This window comes from Geotrypetes seraphini, chromosome 1 (assembly GCF_902459505.1).
Source record: "Geotrypetes seraphini chromosome 1, aGeoSer1.1, whole genome shotgun sequence".
In the NCBI taxonomy this organism is placed as follows: domain Eukaryota; kingdom Metazoa; phylum Chordata; class Amphibia; order Gymnophiona; family Dermophiidae; genus Geotrypetes; species Geotrypetes seraphini.
In genome coordinates this window covers 2,973,419-3,001,392 of record NC_047084.1, presented here as the reverse complement: position 1 = coordinate 3,001,392, position 27,974 = coordinate 2,973,419, and the positions used below count along the sequence as shown (strand labels likewise).

At 49.0% G+C, this 27,974-nt stretch overlaps 1 protein-coding gene across 5 annotated transcripts in view; it reads left to right on the top strand.

Annotated features, from left to right (window-relative positions):
• The window catches only part of CAST (calpastatin), a 285,855-nt gene that overhangs the window by 142,326 nt on the left and 115,555 nt on the right, over positions 1-27,974 (top strand). For all 5 annotated transcript variants that reach the window (XM_033914801.1, XM_033914972.1, XM_033914887.1 and 2 more), the window contains 3 exons: positions 4,189-4,239; positions 4,334-4,450; positions 21,928-22,038. In XM_033914801.1, the coding sequence (XP_033770692.1) occupies positions 4,189-4,239; positions 4,334-4,450; positions 21,928-22,038 (279 nt within the window). The remainder of the gene's footprint in view (positions 1-4,188; positions 4,240-4,333; positions 4,451-21,927; positions 22,039-27,974) is intronic.

Here is a 27,974-nt window from a genome sequence, read left to right as displayed (position 1 = left end):
TAGAACTCAAAGCCTGAGCAGAATTATACCTTTAAATTTTTGTCCAAATAGAAAAGGTAAGTGCCTAGAAGAGCAATTGATATACAGTATCTTAGGAAGGAAGGAGTGGCGTAGTGGTTGGAGCAACAGCCTCAGCACCCTGAGGCTGCGAGTTCAAATCCCATGCTCTTCCTTGTGACCCTGGATAAGTCACTCAATCCTCCATTTCCCCAGGTACATTAGATAGATTGTGAGCCTACCGGGACAGATAAATAACTTTGATCAGTGCTTGTTTCCCTGGCTGTCCCAGTGACCATTCAAACAACCATTTAACCATGCCATTTAAATCTCTTTGCTCAACCAAAAGACATAGGGCTCCTTTGACTAAGCTGCTTTAGTGTATTTAGCGTGCACTAAAACCACGCTACGCAGCTAGAACTAAGGCCAGCTCAATGCTAGCGTTAAGGTCTTGCGTGCGCGGCAAAGCCCTAATGCGGCTTAGTAAAAGGAGCCCATGCTGTATTTATCTCACCAAGACATGCATGCATCCTCAGAGATGTGCTTCTCCAGGCCAAGAGAAAAATTGCGTTCCAATCTAGATTCCCTGCTCTGCAAAACCACAAACGCAGGGATCCTAGCAAATAAGAATAGATGAGCTATAAGGGCTGTAATCCGAAGTGCCCATTCACCGTGATACTGGGATCTTTATCCAGTGCAGTGAATAGCTGAATTTCGCCAGCGTAAAGTTTACTTATGGATATATTTGCAAAAATTCTGTGGAATGTATTTGGTTGTATAAGAAAATATCATTTAAGAGGCAGCATTGAAAAATGTTATTCAAAGATGCCAAATTTTTACAACTTTTATGCAGAATCTCCACATCATAAATCTTGACTTTTCCCCCTGGCTTTACCATTTCATCTTGATCTTGCTTTGATCTCCTCTCGCCCCCCCCCCCACCCCAACGTATACACACAAGGTTTTCCTCTGCCTTTAGCTCTCGCTCTCTCTCCCTATCCTTCCCTGAAAGCACTCATCCCAGCTGTCTCCTTCATTCCCCTCACAGCAAATGCAAGACCCTTGACTTTGCATTGGATGGGCTGCTCTTTATCTCTTGTTTCTGGCTTCTCCCAGCCAGCTGCCAAGTTTTCCCCCCTCCCCCCAGTTAGTTCAGTTCTGACACTCAGTAAGTGAACAGCTGCACTTCATTGTTAAGAGCCAGCAGGAAATGAATCGGCCTGCTCCATTACATTGCTAGGAGGGATTGGGACCACTGTTGGACGTTTATAAATTACCTTTATTCAGTCTTTAGCCTGCTGCCTAATACTGACATGCGGCTGTTTACCTCTCAGTTATCACTGAACCTCAGGAGCAATCTTAAACAGAATAAAACGTGTGCTCAATGACACTCCTTAGGCTTTGCCTCACACTCTTTTCTTTGGCAGTACAGGCCTATACTGCTATTCCAGCTTCCTTGTTTTCCAGCCTGTGCTGTTGAAACTTCCATTCCTTCCTGCTCAATTAATTTGGAACTCATGCAGCCATATAACAAGGCAGTATCTGTCTTGTGGCCACATAGTCATTCCTATTGTTACTTCCTGGTTTCCATATTGAATTCTATGTGGGAGTGGAACATAAGGACATAAGAGGTGCCACACTAGGACAGACTTAAGGTCCATCAAATCCAGTATTCTGTTTCCAACAGTGGCCAACCCACTTCACAAATACTTGGCAAGATCGCAAAGAGTAAAACAGATGTTATGCTTCTTACCCTAGGAATAAGCAGTGGATTTCCCAAAGTCCATCTTAATAATGGCTTATGTACTTTTCTTTTAGGAAACTATCCAAACCTTTTTAAAACTCTGCTAAGCGAACTATTCTCATCACATTCTCCAGCAACAATTTCCAGAGTTTAATTACATGCTGACTGAAGAAACATTTTCTCTGGTTTGATTTAAATCTACTACTCAGTAACTTCATTGCGTTCTCCTTAGTCCTAGTATTTTGGAAAGAGAAAACAAGCGATTCACATATACCTGTTTCACTCTAATCATTATTTTATAATCCTCTTATCATATCTCCCCTTAGCCATTTCTTTTCAACACTGAAAAACCCTAGCCACTTTAGCCTTTCCTCATTGGGAAGTTGTCTCATTTCTTTTACCATTTTTTGTCACTCTTCTCTGTACCTTTTCCAATTCCACTGTATCTTTGTGACCACTCAATGGAGTGATAAAATGCCTTTGTAACATTTTCATCTTTGTTTTCCATGCCTTTCCTTATAAGTTCTAACATTCTATTTGCTTTTCTTAGCCACTGCCACCACACACTGAGCTAAGATTTTCAACATATCCTCAGTGATGACACCTAAATTCTTTTCTTGGACGGTGGAATCCTGCATCATGTAGCTATAGTTCAGGTTCCTCTTTCCCGCATGCCTCACTTTGCACTTGCTCCCTTTAAAGGTCATCTGCCATTTTGATGCCCAGTCTCTCAAGGTTCTCTTGCGATTTAACAGCTTTGTGTCATCAGCAAATTTAATTATCTCGCTAGTTATTCCCATCTCTAGATCTTTATTAATTTGTTAAAAAGCTGTGGTCCCAGTACAGACCCCTGGGGAATGCCGATTCATCACCTGGAAGGAGCGCTCACACTCCCATCCCGAAGAACCGCTCGCACCCCCACAGCCTCACCCCCCTCCCCCATGGAGAAGCTGTCTACCTTGTTTCCGGATGCCAGCGAGCCCAGCTGTTTCCTCTGCCGGCGGTCCCAACCCTTCTCTGAGCCCTGCTGTGCTGCTTTTTCTTCCGGCGGTCCCGCCCTTTCTCTGACATCAGAGAAAGGGCGGGACCGCCTGAAGAGGAAGCAGCGCAGCACAGGGCTCTGAGAAGGGGCAGGACCGCCAGCAGAGGAAGCAGCTGGGCTGGCATCCGGAAACAAGGTAGACAGCTTCTCCATGGGGGAGGGGGGGAGGCTGTGGGGGTGCGAGCGGTCCTTCGGGTGGGGGTGCGAGCGGTCCTTCGGGGTGGGAGTGCGAGCGCTCCTTCCAGGTGATGAATCGGGCGTCGGGGGGGGGGGGGGGGGACTATGTAAAAAAAATTTTGTACAATGCGCTCACGCGTATAACGCGCAAGGGTATGCGCGGTTTGTAAAAACCACGTATAACGCGCGCGTTATATGCGAGAAAATACGGTATATAGGGGCCGAACCAAGAATAGATTTGAAACAAAGACAGGCAAATCTGAACAGAACTATTGCCTCCAGGGGCAGCCAGTGAAGTTTTTGATAATAGGAGGTTATGTGTTCCCATTTTTTATACCAAAAATCAATCGTACTGCCGAAAAAAAAAATTATTCAAAATAGCCATAATAACAAAAAAAAAAAGAGCAAAAAGCAAGGCAAAGTCATAAAACAGGCAAACAAAATTTGTAAATAAAAAAATCAAAGCCACTCTTGCCTCCTTCCAATCAGACACAACAAATGAAAAATATAGTGAGGAAAAATATAAGTATATTTTTGCCCCGATTCCTAAAAACTTTGGTTCACATCAGTTTTCCAAGTATCTTTCTATCGCAAATCCAGGAGAGAGCTGAATCATAGTTCTCTCCAAGAGCTGGTACAAGTGGGTGTTACTGTTGCATAATAGCTGTCTTCTTCCTTCCTTCCTTTCTGAGACCTCTGTTGTATCTGATGCCCCCAGGTAAGAGTTAGTCAAGTCTAGGGACCAAGCAAGAATCTACACAGCAACTGACAATGCTGCTGATTCTGGTCCTCGATGAATTTCAAAATTTGTAGGAATGTGTCAGGAAATTTTTGTTTTGCCTGTGGTGATATTCTAAGTAGAGAATGACACGGGGACAAATATGTCCCCATCCCTGCAGGAACTCAATTTCCCTGTCACTGCCCCGTTCCTGTAAACTCTGCCTTAACTGCACAAGCCTCGAACACTTATGATTTTAAAGTGTTTGAAGCTTGTCTGCACAGGAATGAGTTTGCGGGGACGGGATGGTAAAATGAGTTCCTGAGGGGACAGGGGAAAATTGTCCCCATGTCATTCTCTAATTCCAAGCACTGCTGGATGTACTAGACTTTCCCCTGCAGTGTTCAATGAGTGGTTACTTTGTTCATGCCATATCTTGGGATAAAATAGTGTTTACTTTTAAACTTTGGCAATAATTTTTTAGCTTGTGTTTTTTGTCTTTATTTACAGCCTCCCGATACAAAACAGCCCCATGCAGGAAAGCAAAAGGAGCCTACTGCAGTAAGTGCCCTTAAAAATGACTTTTCCAAAGAAAACTCAAACATCTGGGCTGTTGCCTCCTGCACTAACCAAATGTTTATTATTTATCATTCAGCCAAAAAGTCCAACCAAGCAGTCTGGGCCACTGCCAGCATCAGCAGCCAAGCAAGCTAGCAGCACCGGGGTAGCGCCTTCCAGCCACGATGCCAAATCCACTCCAGCTAAGCCTAAGGTAAGACAGATGAGGTCAGCTGTGACCTGACTTAAAATGTCTTTCCCTTTTGGGATTGTGATTGTCATATCTATGCAGGCTGGATCAGAAATCCTACACTCAAATTCTGTGTGCCAAAAAAGGTATTTACATAGTAGACATACTGTGGCAAAGAACGCCCAAATGTTTGTATGTTATTAAAGGACTACTAATCACTTCTCTAGCACTTTCGGACACATACAGCACTATACACAGTCCTTGCTCAACAGAGCTTACAATCTATTCAAGATGGGCAAACAGGTCAAATAAGGGATTAGGGAGTTATGAGAGTAGATAAAGAATGTAAAACAAGATCTATCTCATTTTACGATATTTGCCTGATTTTTTTTGTGTGTGTGCAATTTTTGTAACGTGGTTCAAGCTTTTTTTGTTCCCATTGTTTGATTATTGCAGTGCTTTGTTTAGGGGACTTCTATGCAGTGTTCCCTCTAAGCGGGCGGGTGTTGTGAGCAAACTTTTTTCACCGTGAGCCAAAAATATCGGGCGCCAGCAAGTTATGAGCCAACTCGCCCGATTCTCCTCTCGCCGCCCTGCCATCTGCCGTACGCCTCTTCCGATTGTGCGCTGTGACGAGAAACGTGTGCGCTGCGATGTAATATTTTGTGCGCCAGCGCAGCTTAGCGGGAACACTGGTTCAAATGGTTTTATTTATTTCCCCAAATTTATTTTTGTTATACGCATTGAAAATATTTGATATTGCGTTTAAATCAAAATCTCAATAAACTTGAAACGAGTGCCCGTGAGATTGTGGGAGGGTTAAATACTCAAAACTTAGAAGTTTTTGCTACGCCAGCTTTCTGGTATCTTTACATACAGTGGCGTACCTAGCATATGTAACATCCGGGGCCCATCATTTTTTGGCACCCCCCCCATCTGTAAGAAAAACATGATTTTTAGTAACAAACCACACGTCACACATGAGTACCTAGGAAAAGGCAGCATCTTACATATTGCAGTGAGCAGTACATCAATACACCCATTGTAAAACTAAACAAGCCAGACCAGCACAGATCAATCCTACACCGTCAATCCTAACAGAAAACACACAGAACACAGAAAACACCTTCGCCTAGTAAGGAATATGTAATCACAAACTAACCCCTCCCTCTTTTACAAAACTGTAGTGTGGATTTTAGCTACGGAGGTAACAGCTCTGATGCTCATAAAATTCTGAGCATCAGAGCTGCTACCACCAAGGCTGGTGCTAAAAACGCTTCACAGTTTTGTAAAAGGGGGGATAAAATAAAAATACATAGACAAAGGTTAAATTGAACCAGCAAGAAGCTGGACTCTGCATACAATGCTTCACAGAAACAGTGACACATGTCTCCTAAAGCAATAAATAAATAGAAATTTTTTTCTACCTTTGTCTTCTGTGGTTTCTCCTTTCCTCATCTTCTTGTAACTCTCTTCCTTCCATCCACTGTCTGCCGTCTCTCTTCCCCTATATGGCATCTTCTCTCCTTCTATGCCCCTTCCAGAAACTGTATGCCTCCCCCTTCCATCTCTCCTTTCACCCCATTGGTCTGGCATCTCTCTCCTCGCCTTCCCTCTCCCACACCTCTCCTCATAGTCTGGTATCTCCCCTTCCCTGATTCTCTGGCATCTCTCTCCTTTCCTTTTCTTCCATCTTTCGCTCCCCCTCCATGCTCTCACATCTCCCCCTTCCTTTTCCCTTAGACTGGCATACCTTCCTCCTACGCTCCAAGCCCTGGCATCTCCTTTAATTCCCTCCCTCATCTTCCTTCTCCCTCCAGCTGGGTACCGCAACACTCTTCCCTGCAGCTCTGCACTTCCCCACAATTGCCATGCTTCGGTTCCTCTTCTTCCTTCCTTCCTCCCCCCCCCCCGCGGGACCCTGCGGCACCATCAACTCTTACTCCCTCTAATGTCGGCCCTGCAGCTCCAGACTTCCTCGCACCTTCTCCCCTCCCCCTTTGGATCGCTATTATTTTAAATGTTATAGCCGCGGAGCTGTATCCATCAGTGGAGATGTCTAACCTCGGCCTGCCCCGGAACTCTTACTGCAGCAGCCGCCCGTCTAGGCAGGAACAGGAAGTCACTGTTGCAGTAAGAGTTCCGGGGCAGGCCGAGGTTAGACATCTCCACTGATGGATACAGCTCCGCGGCTATAACATTTAAAATAATAGCGATCCAAAGGGGGAGGGGAGAAGGTGCGAGGAAGTCTGGAGCTGCAGGGCCGACATTAGAGGGAGTAAGAGTTGATGGTGCCGCAGGGTCCCGCGGGGGGGGAGGAAGGAAGGAAGAAGAGGAACCGAAGCATGGCAATTGTGGGGAAATTTGCGACGCGTGTGTGCGCTGTGAAGAGAAACTTGTGCGCTGCGATGTAATATTTTGTGCGTGAGCGCAGGCCAACGCAGCTTAGCGGGAACACTGCTTCTATGTGGTCACTTCAAGAGGTACATGTGACACAGAATGCAACAACTTGTTTAATTTCTGATGCCTATTTTTCCATTTTCTATTTTTCTGGTGTTAATACAACTATATTGACTATTTTAGGGCAAATATATTTTTAAGACCCTGACTTTGACTTTTTAAAGCTCTTCTGTGTATTGTGCCACCCTTAAGATCCATTCACCAACATGTGCCTTAAGGTCCATAGATAAATGCCTGCTTTGATGTTCCTTAGTTGAGGCATATTAAATTGGAAGGTTATAGAGATTCCCTATTTGTGGTTATGGGGTATGAAGCTATATGGAACACATTGCTTCAGAGTTTATGGCTAAATCTGTTTTTGCCTGCTGTTCAAAACCAAATAAAAGCATTATTTTTTTTTCGAGCAGGCCTTTTCTTGAGGTTGAACTGTTAAATATTTTACTACTTGTTTGATATAGCCATGATGTTTTATGATTTTTTTATTGTCTTTGTCTTTATTTTGTATGTAAATTTGTTTTAATTGTATTTTTTGGGTTTTTATTTGTATGCCACTTAGATTTGGAGATAGTGCAGGCTAAAAATTTGTTTTTAATAAATAAATTTAAGAACAGTAGTTTTGCTGACCTCTGTATTGAGGTTTTCCTGTTGTTTTTTTATGCTCTGCTTTTTTGAAGACTTTGATGTTAACAGCTCAGAAGCTCCCTCTTTTAAAACATGGTTGCATTTAACATCTCATAACTGCAGAAGGATGTGTTCGAACAATTCATAAGGAGACTGATTTTACTTTTCCTAGAAAACATAACAGTATTCAAGTTAAGTAACAAAGGTTCTTCACCCTGGAATTTTTGATTTTGCTAAATGCAGCCTGTCATTTTCAGTGGTTTGCGCTGGTCTAGGTTAGAGTTTGTCTGAATTTCAGTTTTGACTTTAGCACTGAAACTGGTCTGAAATCCTGTTTTGGTCATTCTTGGCCAAAATGCCAGTGTATTTTTGGCTGAAGTCGAACACCTCCCCCCTCCCATCCAATCTCTTTCTGTCTGCTTACCGTGTAAGTACTGCCAGAGAACAGGTCCCGTTGGTCCAGGCCTGCCACAACCCCTCTGCCCTCCCAGGGCCTACCTTTAAATATCCTGGTGGACTAGTAGTAGCCTTTTCCAGGTAGGAAGATCTCCAGCCATTCCTTCCCCAAATGACATAGTAAGGGAGGGCGGGGGGACTGTCCCAGGTGCTGTCTTGGTAGGGACGCCGGCACCTTGCCGCACCCCCACCATGCTAAGCTCACGCCCGCCCTTCCCTGCTCCCCCATAACTCTTTAAAATCTTTGTCAATGGGAGCAACTACTCTATCCTATTGCCTTGCACTGGCCTGGCTTCCTCTGAAGTCACCACCCGACGTCAATTGTAGGAATGAATGTTAAAAAGCGTACAGAGCCAACCAATTCTCACCACCCGACGTCAATTGTAACGTCGGAGAGGAAGTTTTTGGCCAGTCAATTGCTGCCTGGTTGGACCGGAACTTCCTTTCTGATGTTAGAATTGACGTCGGGTGGCGAGAATTGGTCTGCCCCCATGCTGGGGAAGATAAGTAGGGAGAACTAAGAACTCGGCGCCGGCCTGTTCTCTGGTGGTGATGGCTTGGGGGAGGGCAGAGAGAAATAAAGAAAGAAAGGGGGGGACAGGGAGACTGACAGAAAGAAAGAAGGGAGACGGGACACAGATAGAAAGGGGCATGGAGAGAGAAAGAAAAAAGGCATAAAGAAAGAAAGGGGGCACGGAGAGAGAGAGAGAAAGACAGACTTATAGAAAGAAAGGGGGCATGGAGAGAGACAGAAAGAAGGGGGCAGGGTGAAAGAAATAAAAAGTTGGGGATGGAAGGAGACAGATGCCAGACCAGGGGAAAGGAAGGAAAGAGATGTTGGACCATGGAAATAGGGACGGAAGAAGAGAGAGCTAGAAGGGAAGGGAAGACATGGAAACGTAGATTTTGAAAAGAAAGCATAAAAATTGAATATTAAGTTAATGCCAAAGATGGATGCAAGGCAGAAAGTGAAGACGGAGAGAAAAACAGTCAAAGGACAAGAAGGCCCTGGAAACATAGTTAAAAGCACAGAAAAATAAAGTCACCAACCAACAAAGGTAGGGAAAATGATTTTATTTTCAATATAGTGATTGAAATGTGTCAATTTTGAGAAAGGAAAGATATTAAAACTTTAAATGTGAGGGCTGCAGAAAAAATAGGGTACTTGGAGGGCCGCAGAAAAAATAGTTAATGACAATTTTGCTTAAGGTAAAACTCTTTATCCCAGGACAAGCAGGCAGCATATTCTTAACACATGGGTGACGTCACCGACGGAGCCCTCGGTACGGACCTTTTAACTAGAAGTTTCTAGTTGGCCGCACCGCGCGTGCGCGAGTGCCTTCCCGCCCGACGGAGGAGTGCGTGGTCCCCAGTTTCTTCGTTTCCGCGGAGCGAAGAAGACGCGTGTATTTTTTCAACGGCCGTTGAAATCACTTTTTGCCTTCCCGCTCGCGCTTTTGTTATATTTTTTTCTTCCTCTACCTCCGGGTTTCCTTTTTCTTTCAATTACAAAAAAAAAAAAAAAAAAAAAAAAAAAAAAACTTTGATTTTTATTGTTTCTTTCGTTTTTGCCCCGGCGGGGCCTGTTGCCATTATACAGGCCTCGGACTTCGATTTTGCGGAGGCTATCTTCCCCTTCATGCCCCCGCAGGTCGGTTTTAAGAAGTGCCAGCGGTGTGCACGCCCGATCTCCGTTTCTGACCCACACAATTGGTGTTTGCAGTGCCTGGGTCCGGAGCATCGGGCAGATTCTTGCACCCGCTGTGCCACTTTACAAAAACGTACTCTTAAAAACCGAAGAATCCAGCAAACCCTGCTCTTCGGCTCCGAGTCGGCGATGGATTCATCACCCTCAGCGGCGGTACCGCAGAAATCGGCACCGTCCAGCTCGACACCGACCGATCCCGCATCGGCGCCACTGGCGCCAGGTAAGCCGGCTAAGAAGCCTTCCTCTTCCCTCGAGCGCCCTCCAGCTACGGTGACGACACCGTCCATACCGGCATCGCACCGGTCCCGTAAACGCTCCGCCCCGATAACGGTGAGTGCCTCGTCATCGGCCTCCTCATCGCCGGGGCGTGGAGCGGCATCCAAGGAACCGAAGAAAAAGAAAGCGGTTCCGATGCCACCCCTGGATGACCGTATCTCGGCCATCCTACAAACTCAGCTTCAGGAGCAGTTGAAGAAACAGCTTGAACAACTGCTACCCTCTATCCTGGCACCGCTCCTTCCGGTACCAGACCGGCCCGAGCCCCGCACCGAGCCCCCGGTGTCCACTCCTTCGGTACCGGTAAACACCTCGATGCCGATCCTTTCGGCACAACAACTTCCTGATGATCCTGTGGTTCATTCTCGAACCACAGTGGATCCTGCTCGGCACCAGGCGGTACGGCACTCTTCTCGGGACCGAGAACGACGCCGATCGTCCTCCCCTGGTGCCGTTTCGGTGCGCTCTGGTAAATCTTTGTCCAAAACTCACCACACCGCACCCTCCACCCCGGTGTCCCGACACGCACCAGAGGTCAGGGATCCGGATTTATGGGAGGAGACTCCTCTCGGTACCGAGGAGGATCCCTCCTCATCTGATGAGGAACCATCGGCGCCTGATGCCTCCTCTAAACCTGAGCAGTCTTCTTTTTCTAAATTTCTGAGGGAAATGTCTGCTGCTCTGTCACTTCCCCTTGAATCTGATTCCAAAAAGTCCCAAGCCTTTTTAGAAGCCTTAGACTTTGAGCAACCTCCTAAAGAGTTCCTCAAACTTCCCGTACATGACATCTTACGGGAGACATTCTACAAAAATTTGGAAAATCCCCTCACGGTACCGGGAGCTCCCCGTAAACTGGACAACCTTTACCGTGTCATCCCTATTCCAGGATTCGACAAATCTCAATTGCCCCATGAGTCCCTTCTGGTGGAATCCACCTTAAAAAAGACTCAGGGCTCCAGTGTCTATGCCTCTACCCCTCCTGGCAGAGAAGGTAAGACCATGGACAAGTTTGGCAAGAGGCTTTACCAAAATGCCATGCTTGCCAACAGGGCAAACAACTATTCCTTCCATTTTTCCTTTTATCTCAAACACTTGGTCCAACAGCTGTCTGCCCTCCAGAAGTACCTTCCTGAGCGCAAGGTCCCGCTATTCCAGCAGCACATATCTGGCCTTCTCCAAATGCGCAAGTATATGGTCCGCTCGATCTACGACTCCTTCGAGCTCACCTCTCGGGCCTCTGCCATGGCTGTAGCCATGCGTCGCTTGGCCTGGCTCAGAGTCTCCGACCTGGACATCAACCACCAGGACCGCCTGGCCAACGCCCCCTGTCTCGGGGATGAGCTTTTTGGAGAGTCACTGGATTCCACCACCCAGAAACTCTCCGCCCATGAGACTAGGTGGGACACCCTAATCAAGCCGAAAAAGAAGGCTCCGCCTGCTCGACCCTATCGGCCTCAATCATCCTACCAGCGGAGGTTCTCAGCCAGGCCACTCAATCCGCCTCCCCAACAATCTCGGCGACCCCGTCAACAGCAGCACCATGCCCAGGCTCGGTCTCAGGCCACCCAACCCTCCAAGCCTCCTCAGCCTGCTAAACAATCTCAGCCCTTTTGACTCTTCTCTCCAGGGCATAGCCAGTCATCCACCCTCGCTGCCTCTTCCACAGCCTATCGGGGGTCGTCTCACCATTTTCTCAAGCCGTTGGGAAGTCATCACGTCGGACCAGTGGGTCCTCAACATCATCCGCCACGGCTACTCCCTCAACTTCCAGACTCTGCCTCCGGACAACCTTCCCGTAGAGTCTGCTTCAAACTCATCTCAAACCCCCCTCCTCCTGAGGGAGGTTCAATCCCTCCTCCTTCTCAATGCCATCGAAGAAGTACCTCCAGATCAAAGGGGGCAGGGATTCTACTCCCGCTACTTCCTGGTACCCAAAAAGACGGGAGACCTCCGTCCCATTCTCGATCTCAGGGACCTCAACAAGTGTCTGGTCAAGGAGAAGTTCAGAATGCTCTCCCTTGCCACGCTCTATCCTCTTCTTTCTCAACACGACTGGCTATGTTCCCTGGACCTCAAAGAGGCCTACACTCACATCTCCATCAATCAACATTCTCGCCGCTACCTGCGATTCCAGGTACTGCACCACCACTATCAGTACAAGGTGCTACCGTTCGGCCTCGCCTCCTCACCCAGGGTCTTCACCAAGTGCCTTATAGTGGTAGCGGCCTTCCTCAGGTCTCACAACCTCCAGGTGTTCCCCTATTTGGACGATTGGTTAGTGAAAGCACCTACGTCTCCACTTGTGCTACAGGCTACTCATCACACCATCTCTCTCCTCCACCTCCTGGGGTTCGAGATCAACTACCCCAAGTCGCATCTGCTTCCCACCCAGCGACTTCAATTCATTGGAGCAGTTCTGGACACCACGCTAATGAGGGCTTTTCTCCCCTCCGATCGCAAACAGACCCTGCTCCATCTCTGCCGTCAGGTACTCATGCATCCCTCCATTCCTGCTCGACAGATGATGGTCCTCCTGGGTCACATGGCCTCGACAGTGCATGTCCTTCCTCTGGCTCGTCTCCACCTTCGTACACCTCAGTGGACGCTCGCCAACCAGTGGTCACAGACTACGGATCTTCTTTCTCATCCCATCTCTGTGACATCATCTCTTCAGCAATCTCTCCAATGGTGGTTGAACTCCTCAAATCTTTCCAGGGGTCTACTTTTCCATCTGCCCCCCCACTCTATGATCATCACCACAGATGCGTCCCCCTACGCGTGGGGAGCTCACCTGGGAGATCTACGCACCCAGGGACTTTGGACCCCACAGGAGCGTCGTCATCACATCAATTTCCTGGAACTCAGAGCCATATTCTACGCCCTCAAGGCTTTCCAGCATCTTCTCTGTCCTCAAGTCCTCCTCCTGTGCACAGACAATCAAGTCGCCATGTACTACATAAACAAGCAGGGCGGCACCGGATCTCGCCCCCTTTGTCTGGAGGCTCTGCGCATCTGGACCTGGGCCACGGACCGCAATCTCTTTCTCAGGGCGGTCTATATCCAGGGCGAACAGAACTCTCTGGCCGACAATCTCAGCCGCATCCTTCAACCTCACGAGTGGACGTTGGACCCTCCGACTCTACTCTCCATCTTTGCTCGATGGGGCACTCCGCAGGTGGACCTCTTTGCAGCACCTCACAACCATCAGCTGCCCCAATTCTGTTCCAGACTCTTCTCTCCTCACCGTCTGGCCCCGGATGCATTCCTGCTCGACTGGAGGGATCGGTTCCTCTATGCCTTCCCTCCACTTCCTTTGATGTTGCGGACCTTGTCCAAACTCCGCAAGGACAATGCCACCATGATCCTCATCGCCCCTCGGTGGCCTCGTCAACACTGGTTCTCCCTTCTGCTTCAACTCAGCTCCAGGGAGCCCATTCCTCTTCCTGTGTTTCCTACTCTACTTACACAGCAGAATCAGTCTCTACTACATCCCAACCTGTCTTCCCTCCACCTGACAGCTTGGTTTCTCTCGGGCTGACCTCTCCGGAGAATCTATCTCAACCGGTCCGCCTCATTTTGGACGCCTCCAGGAAACCGGCCACTCTTCAATGTTACCATCAGAAGTGGACCAGATTCTCCTCGTGGTGTCTCCGGCATCATCAAGAACCCACCTCTTTGGCGGTGGAAACTGTCTTGGACTATTTGCTCTCGCTGTCCAACGCTGGCCTCAAAACCACTTCCATCAGAGTCCACCTCAGTGCCATCACTGCGTTTCACGAGCCTATTCTCGGGAAACCCCTCACGGCTCATCCTCTGGTTTCAAGATTTATGAGAGGGCTCTTCAACATCAAACCGCCTCTCAAACCTCCTCCCGTCGTCTGGGACCTGAATGTGGTTCTCTCTGCCCTTATGAAACCTCCGTTTGAGCCTCTTGCCACAACTTCATTCAGGCTTCTTACCTGGAAGGTGCTTTTCCTAATTGCCATCACCTCTGCCAGGAGGGTTAGCGAACTGCATGCACTGGTTGCCGACCCACCGTTCACTGTTTTTCACCATGACAAGGTTGTTCTGCGTACCCACCCTAAATTCCTTCCCAAGGTGGTCTCAGCTTTTCACCTCAACCAGTCCATTGTGCTTCCCGTCTTCTTCCCTAAGCCTCACTCGCATCCTGGAGAACAGGCGTTGCACACGCTGGATTGTAAGCGTGCCCTTGCTTACTACCTTGATCGTACCAGAGCTCACCGAACATCCCCTCAGCTCTTTTTGTCTTTCGATCCCAACCGTTTGGGCCGTCCTGTCTCCAAACGGACACTTTCAAATTGGCTTGCTGCCTGTATTGCCTTCTGTTATGCTCGGGCCGGTCTCTCACTGGAAGGATCTGTCACGGCCCACAGAGTCCGAGCTATGGCTGCTTCTGTGGCTTTCCTCCGTTCCACGCCCATCGAGGAAATCTGCAAGGCGGCCACTTGGTCCTCAGTTCACACGTTCACTACTCACTACTGTCTGGATGCATTCTCCAGACGGGATGGACACTTCGGCCAATCTGTGTTACAAAATTTATTTTCCTAATGGCCAACCATCCCTCCTCCCTCTTTGTTAGCTTGGAGGTCACCCATGTGTTAAGAATATGCTGCCTGCTTGTCCTGGGATAAAGCACAGTTACTTACCGTAACAGGTGTTATCCAGGGACAGCAGGCAGATATTCTTAAGTCCCACCCACCTCCCCGGGTTGGCTTCTTAGCTGGCTTATCCTAACTGGGGACCACGCACTCCTCCGTCGGGCGGGAAGGCACTCGCGCACGCGCGGTGCGGCCAACTAGAAACTTCTAGTTAAAAGGTCCGTACCGAGGGCTCCGTCGGTGACGTCACCCATGTGTTAAGAATATCTGCCTGCTGTCCCTGGATAACACCTGTTACGGTAAGTAACTGTGCTTTATAGTTTATAAATCTTTCCTTTAACAGTTAAAGGAAAGATTTATAAACTATAAAGAGTTTTACCTCATGCAAAGTTGTCATTTCTTTAATAAGACATTAACTATTTTTTCTGCGGCCCTCCAAGTACCTACAAATCCAAAATGTAGCCCCACTAAGGGTTTGAGTTTGAGACCACTGTTGTAGAGAGTCATAGGGGTCCTTTTATCAAGGCGCGGTAGGAGTTTACCGTGCGTTAAACCGCCTGCTGCGCTAGTCGCTAACGCCTCCATTGAAATGGCGTTAGTTTTTTGGCTTGCTGCTGGGGTTAGTGCGTGATGAAATGTCCGACGTGCTAACCCCCGTAGCGCACCTTGATAAAAGGAGCCCATAGTTTTGTAGAAAAGTTTGAACAGAAAACAATGATATATTTTATTTTCTAAACTTTCTGTGTCTGGTGCTATTTTGTTTCTGTTATTATCCCAGGACAAGCAGGCAGCATATTCTTTACGCATGGGTGACGTCACCGACGGAGCCCACGGTACGGACCTTTTTACTAGAAAGTTCTAGTTGGCCGCACCGCGCGTGCGCGAGTGCCTTCCCGCCCGACGGAGGAGTGCGTGGTCCCCAGTTTCTTCGTTTCCGCGGAGCGAAGAAGACGTGTGTTTTTCAACGTTGTTGAAATACTCCTTTTGCCTTCCCGCTCGCGTTCTTTTTTCGATTTTTTCACCTTCGGGTGCTTTTTTCTTTCTATTACAAAAAAAAAAAAAAAAAAAATTTCTTTCTTTTGCTTTATTTTTTCGTTCCTGCCCCGGCGGGGCCTGTTAGCACGATCCAGGCCTCGGGGTTTGATTTTGCGGAGGCCGTGTTCCCATTCATGCCCCCGCAGCCCGGTTTTAAGAAGTGCCAGCGGTGTGCACGCCCGATCTCCCTCACTGACCCACACAACTGGTGTTTACAGTGCTTGGGACCGGATCATCGGGCGGATTCCTGCACCCGCTGTGCCACTCTTAAAAAACGCACTTTGAAGAATCGTCAAATCCAACAAAATCTACTTTTCGGCACCGGCCCGACTATGGATTCGACCTCTTCATCTGCGGCACCGTCGAAATCGACACCGACCACTTCGACACCGCCTGAGTCGACATCGGCGCCCCCGGCGCCAGGTAAGCCGGCTAAGAAGCCTTCCACCCTTGAGCGCCCTCCCACTTCGGGGACGACACCAGTCCTTTCGGCTCCACGCCGAGCCAAAAAACGCTCCACTCCGATTTCGGTGAGTGCCTCGTCATCGGCCCCCTCATCGCCGGAGTGTAGAGCGGCACCCATGGAACCAAAGAAGAAAAAAGTGGTTCCGGTGCCTCCCCTGGATGACCGCATTGCGGCCATCCTCCAGGACAAGTTGCAGGAACAACTCCACAAGCAACTTAAGCAGCTCTTACCCTCTATCTTGGCACCGCTGCTCTCGGTACCAGACCGGCCCGAGACCCATACCGTCCAACCGGTATCCACTCCCTCGATACCTATGGACTCCTCCATGCCCATTCTCTCGGCACCGCATCTCCATTCCCATGCCGAGGCTATGGCCTTGACGACGACCGATCCTCCTCGGGACCGGGCAGGGCACCGGTCTCCCCACGACTCCGACCGGCACCGTACTTCTCGGGACCGAGACAGACACAGGTCTACATCGCCTGGTAACGTCTCGGTACGCTCAGGCAAATCTTTGTCTAAAACTCACCATGCCGAGCCTTCCACTCCAGTCTCTCGACACGCACATACCGATGTCAGAGACCCGGACCTATGGGAACAATCCCCTACCGGTACCGAGGAGGATGCATCGTCGTCGGATGAAGAGCCTTCGGCACCCGATACCGCATCTAAACCTGAACAATCTTCCTTCTCTAAATTCCTCAGGGAGTTGTCGGGTGCTTTGTCTTTGCCTCTGGAATCTGACTCTAAGAAGTCACAAGCTTTCCTGGAGGCATTAGATTTCGATCAACCTCCCAAAGAGTTCCTAAAGTTGCCCATGCATGATATCTTACGGGAAACTTTTTATAAAAATTGGGAGAACCCGCTGACTGTTCCTGGGGCCCCCCGTAAATTGGACAGCCTCTATAGGGTTATACCAATCCCAGGATTTGATAAACCCCAACTCCCTCATGAGTCTCTCCTGGTGGAGTCCACTTTAAAAAAGACTCAGGGCTCCAGTGTCTATGCCTCCACCCCTCCTGGCAGAGAGGGCAAAACTATGGACAAGTTTGGCAAGCGGCTCTATCAGAATGCCATGCTTGCCAACAGGGCAAACAACTACTCGTTCCATTTTTCATTCTACCTCAAACATCTGGTAATGCAACTCTCCGCCATGCAAAAGTACATGCCAGAGCATAAGGTTCCACTTTTCCAGCAGCACATCTCCAGCCTGCTTCAACTGAGAAAATTCATGGTGCGCTCTATCTATGACTCTTTTGAGCTCACCTCCCGTGCATCTGCCATCGCTGTGGCTATGCGCCGTCTGGCCTGGCTCAGGGTCTCTGATCTGGACGTCAACCATCAGGACCGACTAGCCAACGCCCCATGTCTGAGAGACGAATTATTCGGAGAGTCCCTGGATACCACCACACAGAAACTCTCCGCCCATGAGACCAGATGGGATACTCTCATTAAACCAAAGAAAAAGGCTCCTCCTGCTCGTCCTTACAGACCACAGACCTCATATCAGCGCAGGTTCTCCGCTAGGCCGCTCAATCCACCTCCACAGCAACCTAGGCGGGCCCGCCAACACCAGCACACCCAGGCTCGTGCCCAGTCTAATCAACCGGCCAAGGCTCTTCCTCCTGCCAAACCATCTCAGCCCTTTTGACTCCTCTCTCCAGGGCTTAGCCAGTCTTCCACCCTCATTGCCTCTTCCTCAGCCGATCGGAGGCAGGCTTCACATCTTCATCAGCCGTTGGGAGGTCATCACATCGGACCAGTGGGTCCTAAACATCATCCGCCACGGCTACTCTCTAAACTTCCAGACTCTTCCACCAGACAATCCTCCCGTAGAGTCTGCTTCTCTTTCAACTCAAACCCCCCTCCTCCTGAGGGAGGTCCAATCCCTCCTTCTACTCAATGCCATCGAAGAAGTACCTCTGGAACAAAGGGGCCGGGGATTCTACTCCCGTTACTTTCTAGTTCCAAAAAAGACAGGAGACCTACGTCCCATTCTCGACCTCCGGGACCTCAACAAGTGTCTCGTCAAGGAGAAGTTCAGAATGCTCTCCCTTGCCACGCTGTACCCTCATCTCTCTCGGAACGACTGGCTATGTTCCCTGGACCTCAAGGAGGCCTACACTCACATCCCAATCAATCCATCCTCACGTCGCTACCTACGATTCCAGGTGCACCATCGCCATTATCAGTACAAGGTGCTACCTTTTGGCCTGGCATCATCTCCCAGAGTGTTCACCAAATGCCTCATTGTGGCGGCGGCCTTCCTCAGGTCTCACAACCTCCAGGTGTTTCCCTACTTGGACGATTGGTTAGTGAAAGCACCTACGTCTCCACTTGTGCTACAAGCCACTCATCATACCATCTCTCTCCTCCATCTTCTGGGATTCGAGATCAACTACCCCAAGTCGCATCTGCTTCCCACACAGCGACTTCAGTTCATCGGAGCGGTTCTCGACACCACACTAATGAGGGCGTTTCTCCCCTCCGATCGTCAGCGAACTCTGCTACGCCTATGTCGTCAGGTGCTCCTTCATCACTCCATTTCTGCCAGACAAATGATGGTCCTCCTGGGCCACATGGCCTCGACGGTTCATGTGCTTCCCCTGGCACGACTCCACCTCAGAACACCTCAATGGACTCTGGCCAACCAGTGGTCACAGACCTCGAATCTTCTTTCTCATCCCATCTCTGTGACATCGTCTCTTCAGCGATCTCTACAATGGTGGTTGGACTCCTCAAATCTTTCCAGGGGCCTTCTTTTTCATCTGCCCCCGCATTCCATGATCATCACCACGGATGCCTCCCCTTATGCATGGGGAGCTCACCTGGGAGACCTACGCACCCAAGGTCTTTGGACCCCGCAGGAGTGTCTCCATCACATCAATTTCCTGGAACTACGAGCCATGTTCTATGCTCTCAAGGCCTTCCAGCACCTTCTCTGCCCTCAGGTTCTGCTTCTGTGCACGGACAACCAAGTTGCCATGTACTACATCAACAAACAGGGCGGCACCGGATCTCGCCTCCTTTGTCAGGAGGCTCTTCGCATTTGGACCTGGGCCACGGCCCGCAGTCTCTTCCTCAAGGCTGTCTACATCCAGGGCGAACAGAACTCCCTGGCCGACAATCTCAGCCGCATCCTTCAACCTCACGAGTGGACTTTGGATCCTCCCACGCTCCACTCCATCTTTGCTCGCTGGGGCACTCCGCAGGTGGACCTATTCGCAGCTCCTCACAACCATCAGCTGCCCCAGTTCTGCTCCAGACTCTTCTCTCCTCACCGTCTGGCCCCGGATGCATTCCTGCTCGACTGGACGGATCGGTTCCTCTATGCCTTTCCTCCTCTACCTCTGATGTTGCGGACTTTATCCAAACTCCGCAGGGACGGAGCCACCATGATCCTCATAGCTCCCCGGTGGCCTCGTCAACACTGGTTCTCCCTTCTCCTTCAACTCAGCTCCAGGGAGCCCATTCCTCTACCTGTGTTCCCTACTCTACTTACACAGCAACATCAGTCTCTACTACATCCCAATCTGTCTTCCCTCCACCTGACAGCTTGGTTTCTCTCGGGCTAACCTCTTCAGGAAATCTGTCTCAGCCTGTCCGTCTCATTTTGGACGCCTCCAGGAAGCCGGCCACCCTCCAATGTTACCATCAGAAGTGGACCAGGTTCTCCTCTTGGTGCCTTCGTCATCATCACAATCCCACCTCCTTAGCGGTGGAAACTGTTCTAGACTACTTACTCTCCCTGTCCAACGCAGGCCTCAAGTCCACCTCAATCAGAGTCCATCTCAGTGCCATCACGGCATTCCATGAGCCTGTCCTAGGAAAACCTCTCACGGCTCACCCTCTGGTTTCCCGATTCATGAGGGGCCTCTTCAACATCAAACCACCTCTGAAGCCTCCTCCGGTCGTCTGGGACCTGAATGTGGTTTTGTCTGCCCTCATGAAACCTCCCTTTGAGCCACTTGCCACAACTTCGCTCAAATTTCTGACATGGAAGGTTCTTTTCCTCATTGCCATCACCTCTGCCAGGAGGGTTAGTGAGCTTCATGCACTGGTTGCCGATCCACCGTTCACTATTTTTCACCATGACAAGGTGGTTCTGCGCACCCATCCAAAGTTCCTTCCAAAGGTGGTCTCAGCCTTTCACCTCAACCAGTCCATTGTTTTGCCTGTGTTCTTCCCGAAGCCTCATTCACACCCCGGAGAACAGGCATTGCACAGTCTTGACTGCAAGCGTGCCCTGGCTTACTATCTTGATCGTACAAGGGCTCACCGCTTGTCCCCTCAGCTCTTCCTGACCTTCGACCCGAATCGTTTGGGTCGACCGGTCTCTAAATGGACGCTATCCAACTGGCTTGCAGCTTGCATCGCGTTCTGTTACGCTCGGGCCGGTCTGTCACTAGACGGTGCTGTCACGGCCCACAGGGTAAGAGCTATGGCCGCTTCTGTTGCTTTCCTCCGTTCCACACCCATTGAGGAAATCTGCAAGGCGGCCACCTGGTCCTCAGTTCACACATTCACTACTCACTACTGTCTGGATGCTTTCTCCAGACGGGATGGGCACTTCGGCCAATCTGTACTTCAGAATTTATTTTCCTAATGGCCAACCATCCCCCCTCCCTCTTTGTTAGCTTGGAGGTCACCCATGCGTAAAGAATATGCTGCCTGCTTGTCCTGGGATAAAGCACAGTTACTTACCGTAACAGGTGTTATCCAGGGACAGCAGGCAGATATTCTTACGTCCCACCCTCCTCCCCGGGTTGGCTTCTTAGCTGGCTTATACTAACTGGGGACCACGCACTCCTCCGTCGGGCGGGAAGGCACTCGCGCACGCGCGGTGCGGCCAACTAGAACTTTCTAGTAAAAAGGTCCGTACCGTGGGCTCCGTCGGTGACGTCACCCATGCGTAAAGAATATCTGCCTGCTGTCCCTGGATAACACCTGTTACGGTAAGTAACTGTGCTCTTTCTATTGATTTTGTTGTCCTGTCATTTTTTTTCTTTCTTCCGCAATATGAGATTAAAAGCATGATTCTGAGAGATCCTACACTCTTCTTTCCCTTCTTCCAACCAACCCATTTCTGCTTTTCCTCCTTCTCTTCACAGTTCTTTCTTGTTTTCCCCTTGCTGCATTCATTTGTCACTTCTATCCTTTGGTATTTTTCACCTGCTGTCCTCCACAAGTTTCTCATCTCCACTCCCCCACCTTCTGTGCCGTCTTTTCCCCTTAGATCTCGCCTTTCCCAGCACCTAATTGTAGACTCGCTCCATGCAAAAATGCCTCATGCCACTTGGTAATAAAGCTAACATATGCCAGTTTACAGTGACACCTAACAATATTGTTGCTAAGGGCCTCCTTGCCCAGGCTGTGTGATGTCTATTTGACGTAACGTATTCCCAGTATGTGACTTTTCCTTGGCTTGTATGCATAATTGATTATTGCTTTTGTTCACACATGTTACTAGGCTGTTCCATCTAGTAAGAAAGTCTTTAGTTTTTGGGAATGTCTGGTATAGTTCTTTTTTTCTCTTTTGAGATGAGACTAAAGTATTGCAGCAGTGGGGAAGGGTCAGCTACTGGTCATAGTAGATCCGTGAATACAACGGTGCCATCCAAATTTCAAGAAGCAGGGCATAGTTTTATATGCAAAGTGTATTTGTTGGTGTTAAACTGAGAGACTAATTTTCTTCATACTGAAGGCTGCTTATGATCTTGGTGCACGGCTTATAGAGAGCATAGTGGCATTGCCCAGATACCAGCTCCCTGCGGAACCAGAGGATCAAGATAAAATTGATCATTGAAGGAATAGTGTGATAATAGTGCTTATATTTTTTTTATTTATTTATTTTTTTCAGGCTAAAAACGAAAGCAAACCAATTACTTTAGACACTGCAGCTCTCGCTACTGGGACGGCTCTTGCTGCCGGGACAGCGCTCGCCACAGGGACAGCTCTCGCCACTTCTGATGTAAGTGTCCAGGAGGGTGGATTTACTGTACTTTACTGTTCTTTATTTGATGACATGCCTCACCAACAAATTTTGAGGTGAGATGCAACAAAATATACAAATAAGTAATAAAAATCCGCACTTCCCTCTTGATCGCCCCAAAATTAAACAAGAATTCTTGATATCTAAGAATAACAATTTCTAAAAGCACCATGCTTTCAACTTTTTTTTTTTTTTTTAAGTATTAAAATATGCCATTGTCCTTAAATCCACTGTAGTCTTTTTCCATGATTTGGGATTCACATATCCAAATATTCAAGATCTCAGTATGTATGTTTTAGAGCAGTGTTTCTCAACCTTTTCAAGCCAAGTACCCCTTAAGCCTAACAAATACCAACCGAGTACCCCTGCCCGAGCTCCGCCCCTGACTCCACCCCCATAATAATAGTACTAATTGTAATGCCATTTCTTCTATTTATTTTTATAAACAACCAATCTCAGCCAACGTCTTGGTTTCTTATAAACTTCTTCCATTTATTTTTAATATAACATAACAGTACAGTATAACCTTATTAACAGTACAGAATGGTAACTACAAAAACCTTATTAACAATACAGAATGGTAACCACAAAATTAAACTACATATCAAAACAGTTATGTTTCACTCCCATAAAGTAAACTATCTGGCCTCTTGTCAGCTGGTCAGCTGGTATGTTCTTACTGATCATAGTGACTAGCCAAATTCCTTTTTTCATTTTCCCAGAGAAATAACATCCAGGATGCATTTCTCCCACCACCTCCCACCCAACATTTCTCCCTCCCTCATCCCCCAAATCATGTGCATCTTTTTCCACCACTGCCCACCAGCCCTATGCCTATTCCTATCACCTCTCACCAGCACCATGCCACATCTCTCCCTCCATCACTATGTTCAATATTTCCCCACCTTGCATCCCCTCTGTTCCCTCTCCACCACCATATCAAAACTCAATAAACAATCTCATCCTTCTCCCCCTCCCTGCCCTCCAGCATTTGTCTCCCTTACTTGTCGAACTGCACTGCTCCTTTGTTCCTCAGTCCCCAGCAGCACTCCCCGCAATGGACGACGCAAGCAGCTACCCACATGCTGCGCATGGCTGACCCACAAGCCTCCCTCCGTCAACTCTGATGTCGAAGAGAAGGCTTCTGGGTCAGCCACTTACGTGCCGCGCCTGAATCGCTGCACGCACCACCCACTGCAGAGAGAGCTGCTGAAGACCAAAGTATTGGCTTTGGGGTGGCACGGCAAAGCAGAGATCTGGGCAGATTGCGAGATCCTAGGTGGTGGTAGCAGCGGTGCGGTGGACGCCACCTCTATGGACAGGAGGGATTTGGCGGGAATTGGTGACCAGGCCACATACCCCCCAATGAGCGGCCTGCGTACCCCCTAGGATACGTGTACCATGCGTTGAGAAACACTGCTTTAGAGGAAAGGCAGGAGAGGGGAGATAATGATAGAGATGTTTAAATCCTACATAACGTAAATTTGCATGAAGCGAGTCTTTCATTTGAAAGGAAGCTCTGGAATGAGAGGGCATAGGATGAAGTTAAGAGGTGATAGGCTCTGGAGTAATCTAAGGAAATACATTTTTACAGAAAGGGTGGTAGATGCGTGGAACAGTCTCCCAGCAGAGGTGGTGGAGACAGAGACTGTGAAAGCATGGGATAGGCATGTGGAATCTCTTAGAGAGAGGAAGAGAAAATGGTTACTGCGGATGGGCAGACTGGATGGGCATTTGGCTTTTATCTGCCATCATGTTTCTCTGTTTCTATATTTCATTTTTTTGGGAATCTGAAGTAAATGATTTTGAGATAAGCGCAATGCCCTAAACAGACTTATTTATTTATTTATTTATTTATTTGGATTTCTATCCTAGCCTCCCAAAAGAGCTCAGAACGAGTTACAAGTATACATACACTATAAAACATAACAGGGTATAGTAATATAGAGCAGTGTTCTTCAACCTTTTGATACCTATGGTCCGGTGGAAATAAAATAATTATTTTGTGGACCGGCACCAATCAGTGGGCTAAGTTGTGGGCCAGACCCCACCCAATCTCTGCGATGTCTGGTTCAGGTTAGAGAGCTGCACGGGAACGGGGACGACGGGAATCCCGCGGGTTCCCCCTTTGGGTCACGGGGATCCCGTGGGGATGCCCCCTAGGGTCGCGGGGATCCCGTGGGGACGCCCCCTAGGGTCGCGGGGTTCCTGCGGGGCTGGATGTACTCAGTCGCGCGGCTCTTCTCCCTACCTTCTCTGCTTGCAGCACAGAGCCGAACAGAAGTCTTCCTGACGTCAGCGCTGACGTCGGAGGGGAGGGAGGGCTTAAACAAAGCCCTCCCTCCGACGTCAGCACTGACATCGGGAAGACTTCCGTTTGGCTCTGTGCTGCAGGCAGTGCAGGTAAGGAGGAGAGTAGCCTCGCGGTTCGAGTGGCTACCAAGGGAGGGGGCGGTCCGCCCCACCACACCCCGCCCCGGTTGCAGCACAGCCGGCCAGGTCCCCTTACTTTTGTGGCACTTCCCCGACCGACCGACAACAGCCCCGGTCCGACAATCCTCCCTGCCCTGTAGCCGCGAATCTAAATTATCTTCTTACAGCAGCTGTAATAAGGTAATTTAGATTCGCAGTTAAGGGCAGGGAGGTTTGTCGGACCGGGGCTGTTGTCAGTCGGTTGGGGAAGTGCCACAAAAGTAAGGGGACCTGGCCGGCTGTGCTGCACCCGGGGCGGTAGAGAAGGAGTGGGGAGAAGGACGCTGAAAGCACTTGTGGAAGACATAGGGGGGAGAAGGATGCTGAAAGCACATGGGGAAGACGGGGGGGGGTGGAGAAGGACGCTGAAAGGACATGGGGAAGCAGAGGGGGGAGAAGGACACTGAAAGCACATGTGGAAGACAGAGGGGGGAGAAGGACGCTGACAGGACATGGGGAAGATGGGGGGAGAAGGACGCTGAAAGGAAATGGGGAAGAGAGAGTAGGGAGAAGACGCTGGCAGGGAAGAAGACAGATGCCAGACTATGGGGGGAGCGGAGAGAAGAAGATGGGTGCCAGACCAATTTGGAAGGGGGAAGAAAGGGAGAGGCACAGTAACAGAGCAAATGGAAGATGCAGAAGGAAGAGAGACAGTGGATGGAAGGAATTGAATGAGAACATGAGGAAAGCAGAAACCAGGCAACAAAGGTAGGAAAAGAATTATATTTCTTTTTTTTTATTTTGCTTCAGGATAAAGTAGTATATTAGTTGTGTTGATAAAAATTTATAAACATTAGAGGCTCTGGTAGAAACCCATTTGCAAAGTATGTATTCTTCCCAATTAATATTTTCAAATTAATAAAGTCTTTTTGCTTATTTGTAAATGGGTTTCTACCAGAGCCTTTAATTCAGTAGCATAATTAAATGAAATAACTATTTCTGAAGTTTATATGGACGGGCGGGGATGGAGGGGATTCCTCGCGGGGACGGGTGGGGACGGGTGGGACTTTGGCGGGGACGGGTGGGGACGGGTGGGATTTCTGTCCCCGCGCAACTCTCTAGTTCAGGTGCAGGATTCGTGTAGGAGCCTCTGCCCATGGCTTTGTGCACTGCAGCACTGAGGAAGAGCCGGCCCGAAGTCAATGCCGCATCGATCACGCCGTGGACCAGTGACTGAAGAACACTGTGTTGGGCCCGATGCACATGCCGGCCTTGTGGACCAGCAGGAAATTTCTGCGGACTGGCACCGATCCACGGACCGGTGATTGAAGAACACTGATATAGAGCATAACAGAGCATTTTAGAACATGACAGGATAGGATAATACATAGGGGAGCATGATAGTACAGTATTCATAAAGCATGGTAATACAGTACTCCCCCGAAATTCGTGGGGGTTCCGTTCCAAGACCACCCGTGAATTTTGAAAATCCGCAAATATTGGATGTGATGCTAAAATGGCTAAATATGCCCTCAAAATCAAATTTACATGGGGAACAACGAAGCAGTGATCGGGAGTACGGTATCAGTAAGTTTCTGTAACGACAATAAGAGATAAGAAAAAAGAATTGCTGTTCAGCAGTGGTGTACCAAGGGGGGTGGGGGGCGGTCAGCCAAGGGTGCAGCCTTAGAGGGGGTGCACAGCCGGCTCGGTCCCTATCGCACTCCCTCCCTCCTTATTGCCACCTACCTTAGTTTCACCACCGAGTTGAATCAGCTCCCTTTCTCCCTCCCTGCCCCTTACCTTTGTGGCGCTTTCATACCCCCCCTTACCTTTGTGGCGCTTTCACCCCCCACACCCCCAACAGGCCCTTTCTGACAAACCTCCCTGCCCTGTGACCGGCGATGTCTAAACTGCCTTCTTACAGCAGCCGGAGCATTGTAGTTGCATATGGCTGCTGTAAAGGTCGTCTCTGATGCAACTTCCAGTTGCGGGGACTGAGCTTGCAGAGATGGGGCGGAAATGTGTTTTTTAAATTTTAGTCTTAGTAGTTTGCCGGACCACAAAATAATTATTTTATTTCTGCTGGTCCACGGGTGTAAAAAGGTTGAAAAACACTGCTCTAGAGCAGAGTCGGCAGCTGCACTGAGGTGCAGGAAGGTCCCCCAATGACTCGTCTGCTGGCTTTGCTCCGGAAGAAGTAAGTTATGTCGGAGGGGGTGGACCCGGCAGACACAGTCATCACGGGTCCTTGCCGCAACTCCCTGCGTCTGCCGGGTCAACCCCCTCCGACATAATTTACTTCTTCCGGAACAAAGCTGGCAGACGAGTCATTGGGGGACCTTCCTGCACCTCAGCGCAGCTTCCGATGCAACTTACTTCTTCCAGAGCAAAGCCTGGAGTCATCGCGGGACCTTCCAGCACGTGGCTGCCAACTCTGCTCCAGAGCTAGTACGTCGGAGTGGGGTGGACCGGCAACCGGCAGCTACAGTCATCGCGAGAAAGGAGCAGGACTGCTGGAATGAAAGAGTGGTGCAGGGAGAGAAAGGGGGCAGGGTGGAAAGGAAGGGTGGTGCTGATGGAATTGATGTACAGGAAAAGGGGAGAGACATAAGGGGGGAAGGATACTGGATGGAATTGAATCAGAGGGAAAGAAAGGGGGCAGATGCTGATTGAAGAGGGGTGGATGGAAAGAGAAAGGGCAGACATTGGATGGTAGTGTGGCGGGTAGAGGGGGAGCCTATGCTGGATGGAAGTTCAGATGGGAGAGATAAGGGAGCAAATGCAGGAAGGAAATGGGAGGAGAGAAAGAGGGGAGCAGACAATGGAAGTGGACACAGAGAGGTGAAGGTACTAGAAGGAAGGGGTAGAGAAAGAGGGCACATGATGAAAGGAGGGGATAAATAAAAGGAGGGCACATGATGGAGGGAAAAGGATTGAGTTAGGGAAATACTGGAGGGGGTGAGGGAAAGAGGTGGCGAGCTGTAGGTAGACAGTAAAAAAGGAAATTGATGAGAGGGTAGTAAGAACATAATCTAGATGGATGCAGAAAATAAATTTGAAAAGGAAAATTAGGGAAGAAAGGGATTGCAGAAGAGAGGTGTGGGAGAGGAAAGGAGAGGAGAGAGATGCCAGACCAATGGAGGTGAAAGGAGAGATGGAAGGGGGAGGCATACAGTTTCTGGAAGGGGCATAGAAGGAGAGAAGATGCCATATAGGGGCAGAGAGACGGCAGACAGTGGATGGAAGGAAGAGAGTAACAAGAAGATGAGGAAAGCAGAAACCAGGGAAGACAAAGGTAGAACAAAAATTTTCTATATATTAATTGCTTTAGGAGACATGTGTCACTGTTTCTGTGGTGTTGCATTGTATGCAGAGTCCAGCTTCTTGCTGGTTCAATTTAACCTTTGTCTATGTATTTCTATTTTATCCCCCCCTTTTACAAAACTGTGGAGCATTTTTTAGCACCAGCCGTGGTGATAGCAGCTCTGATGCTCAGAATT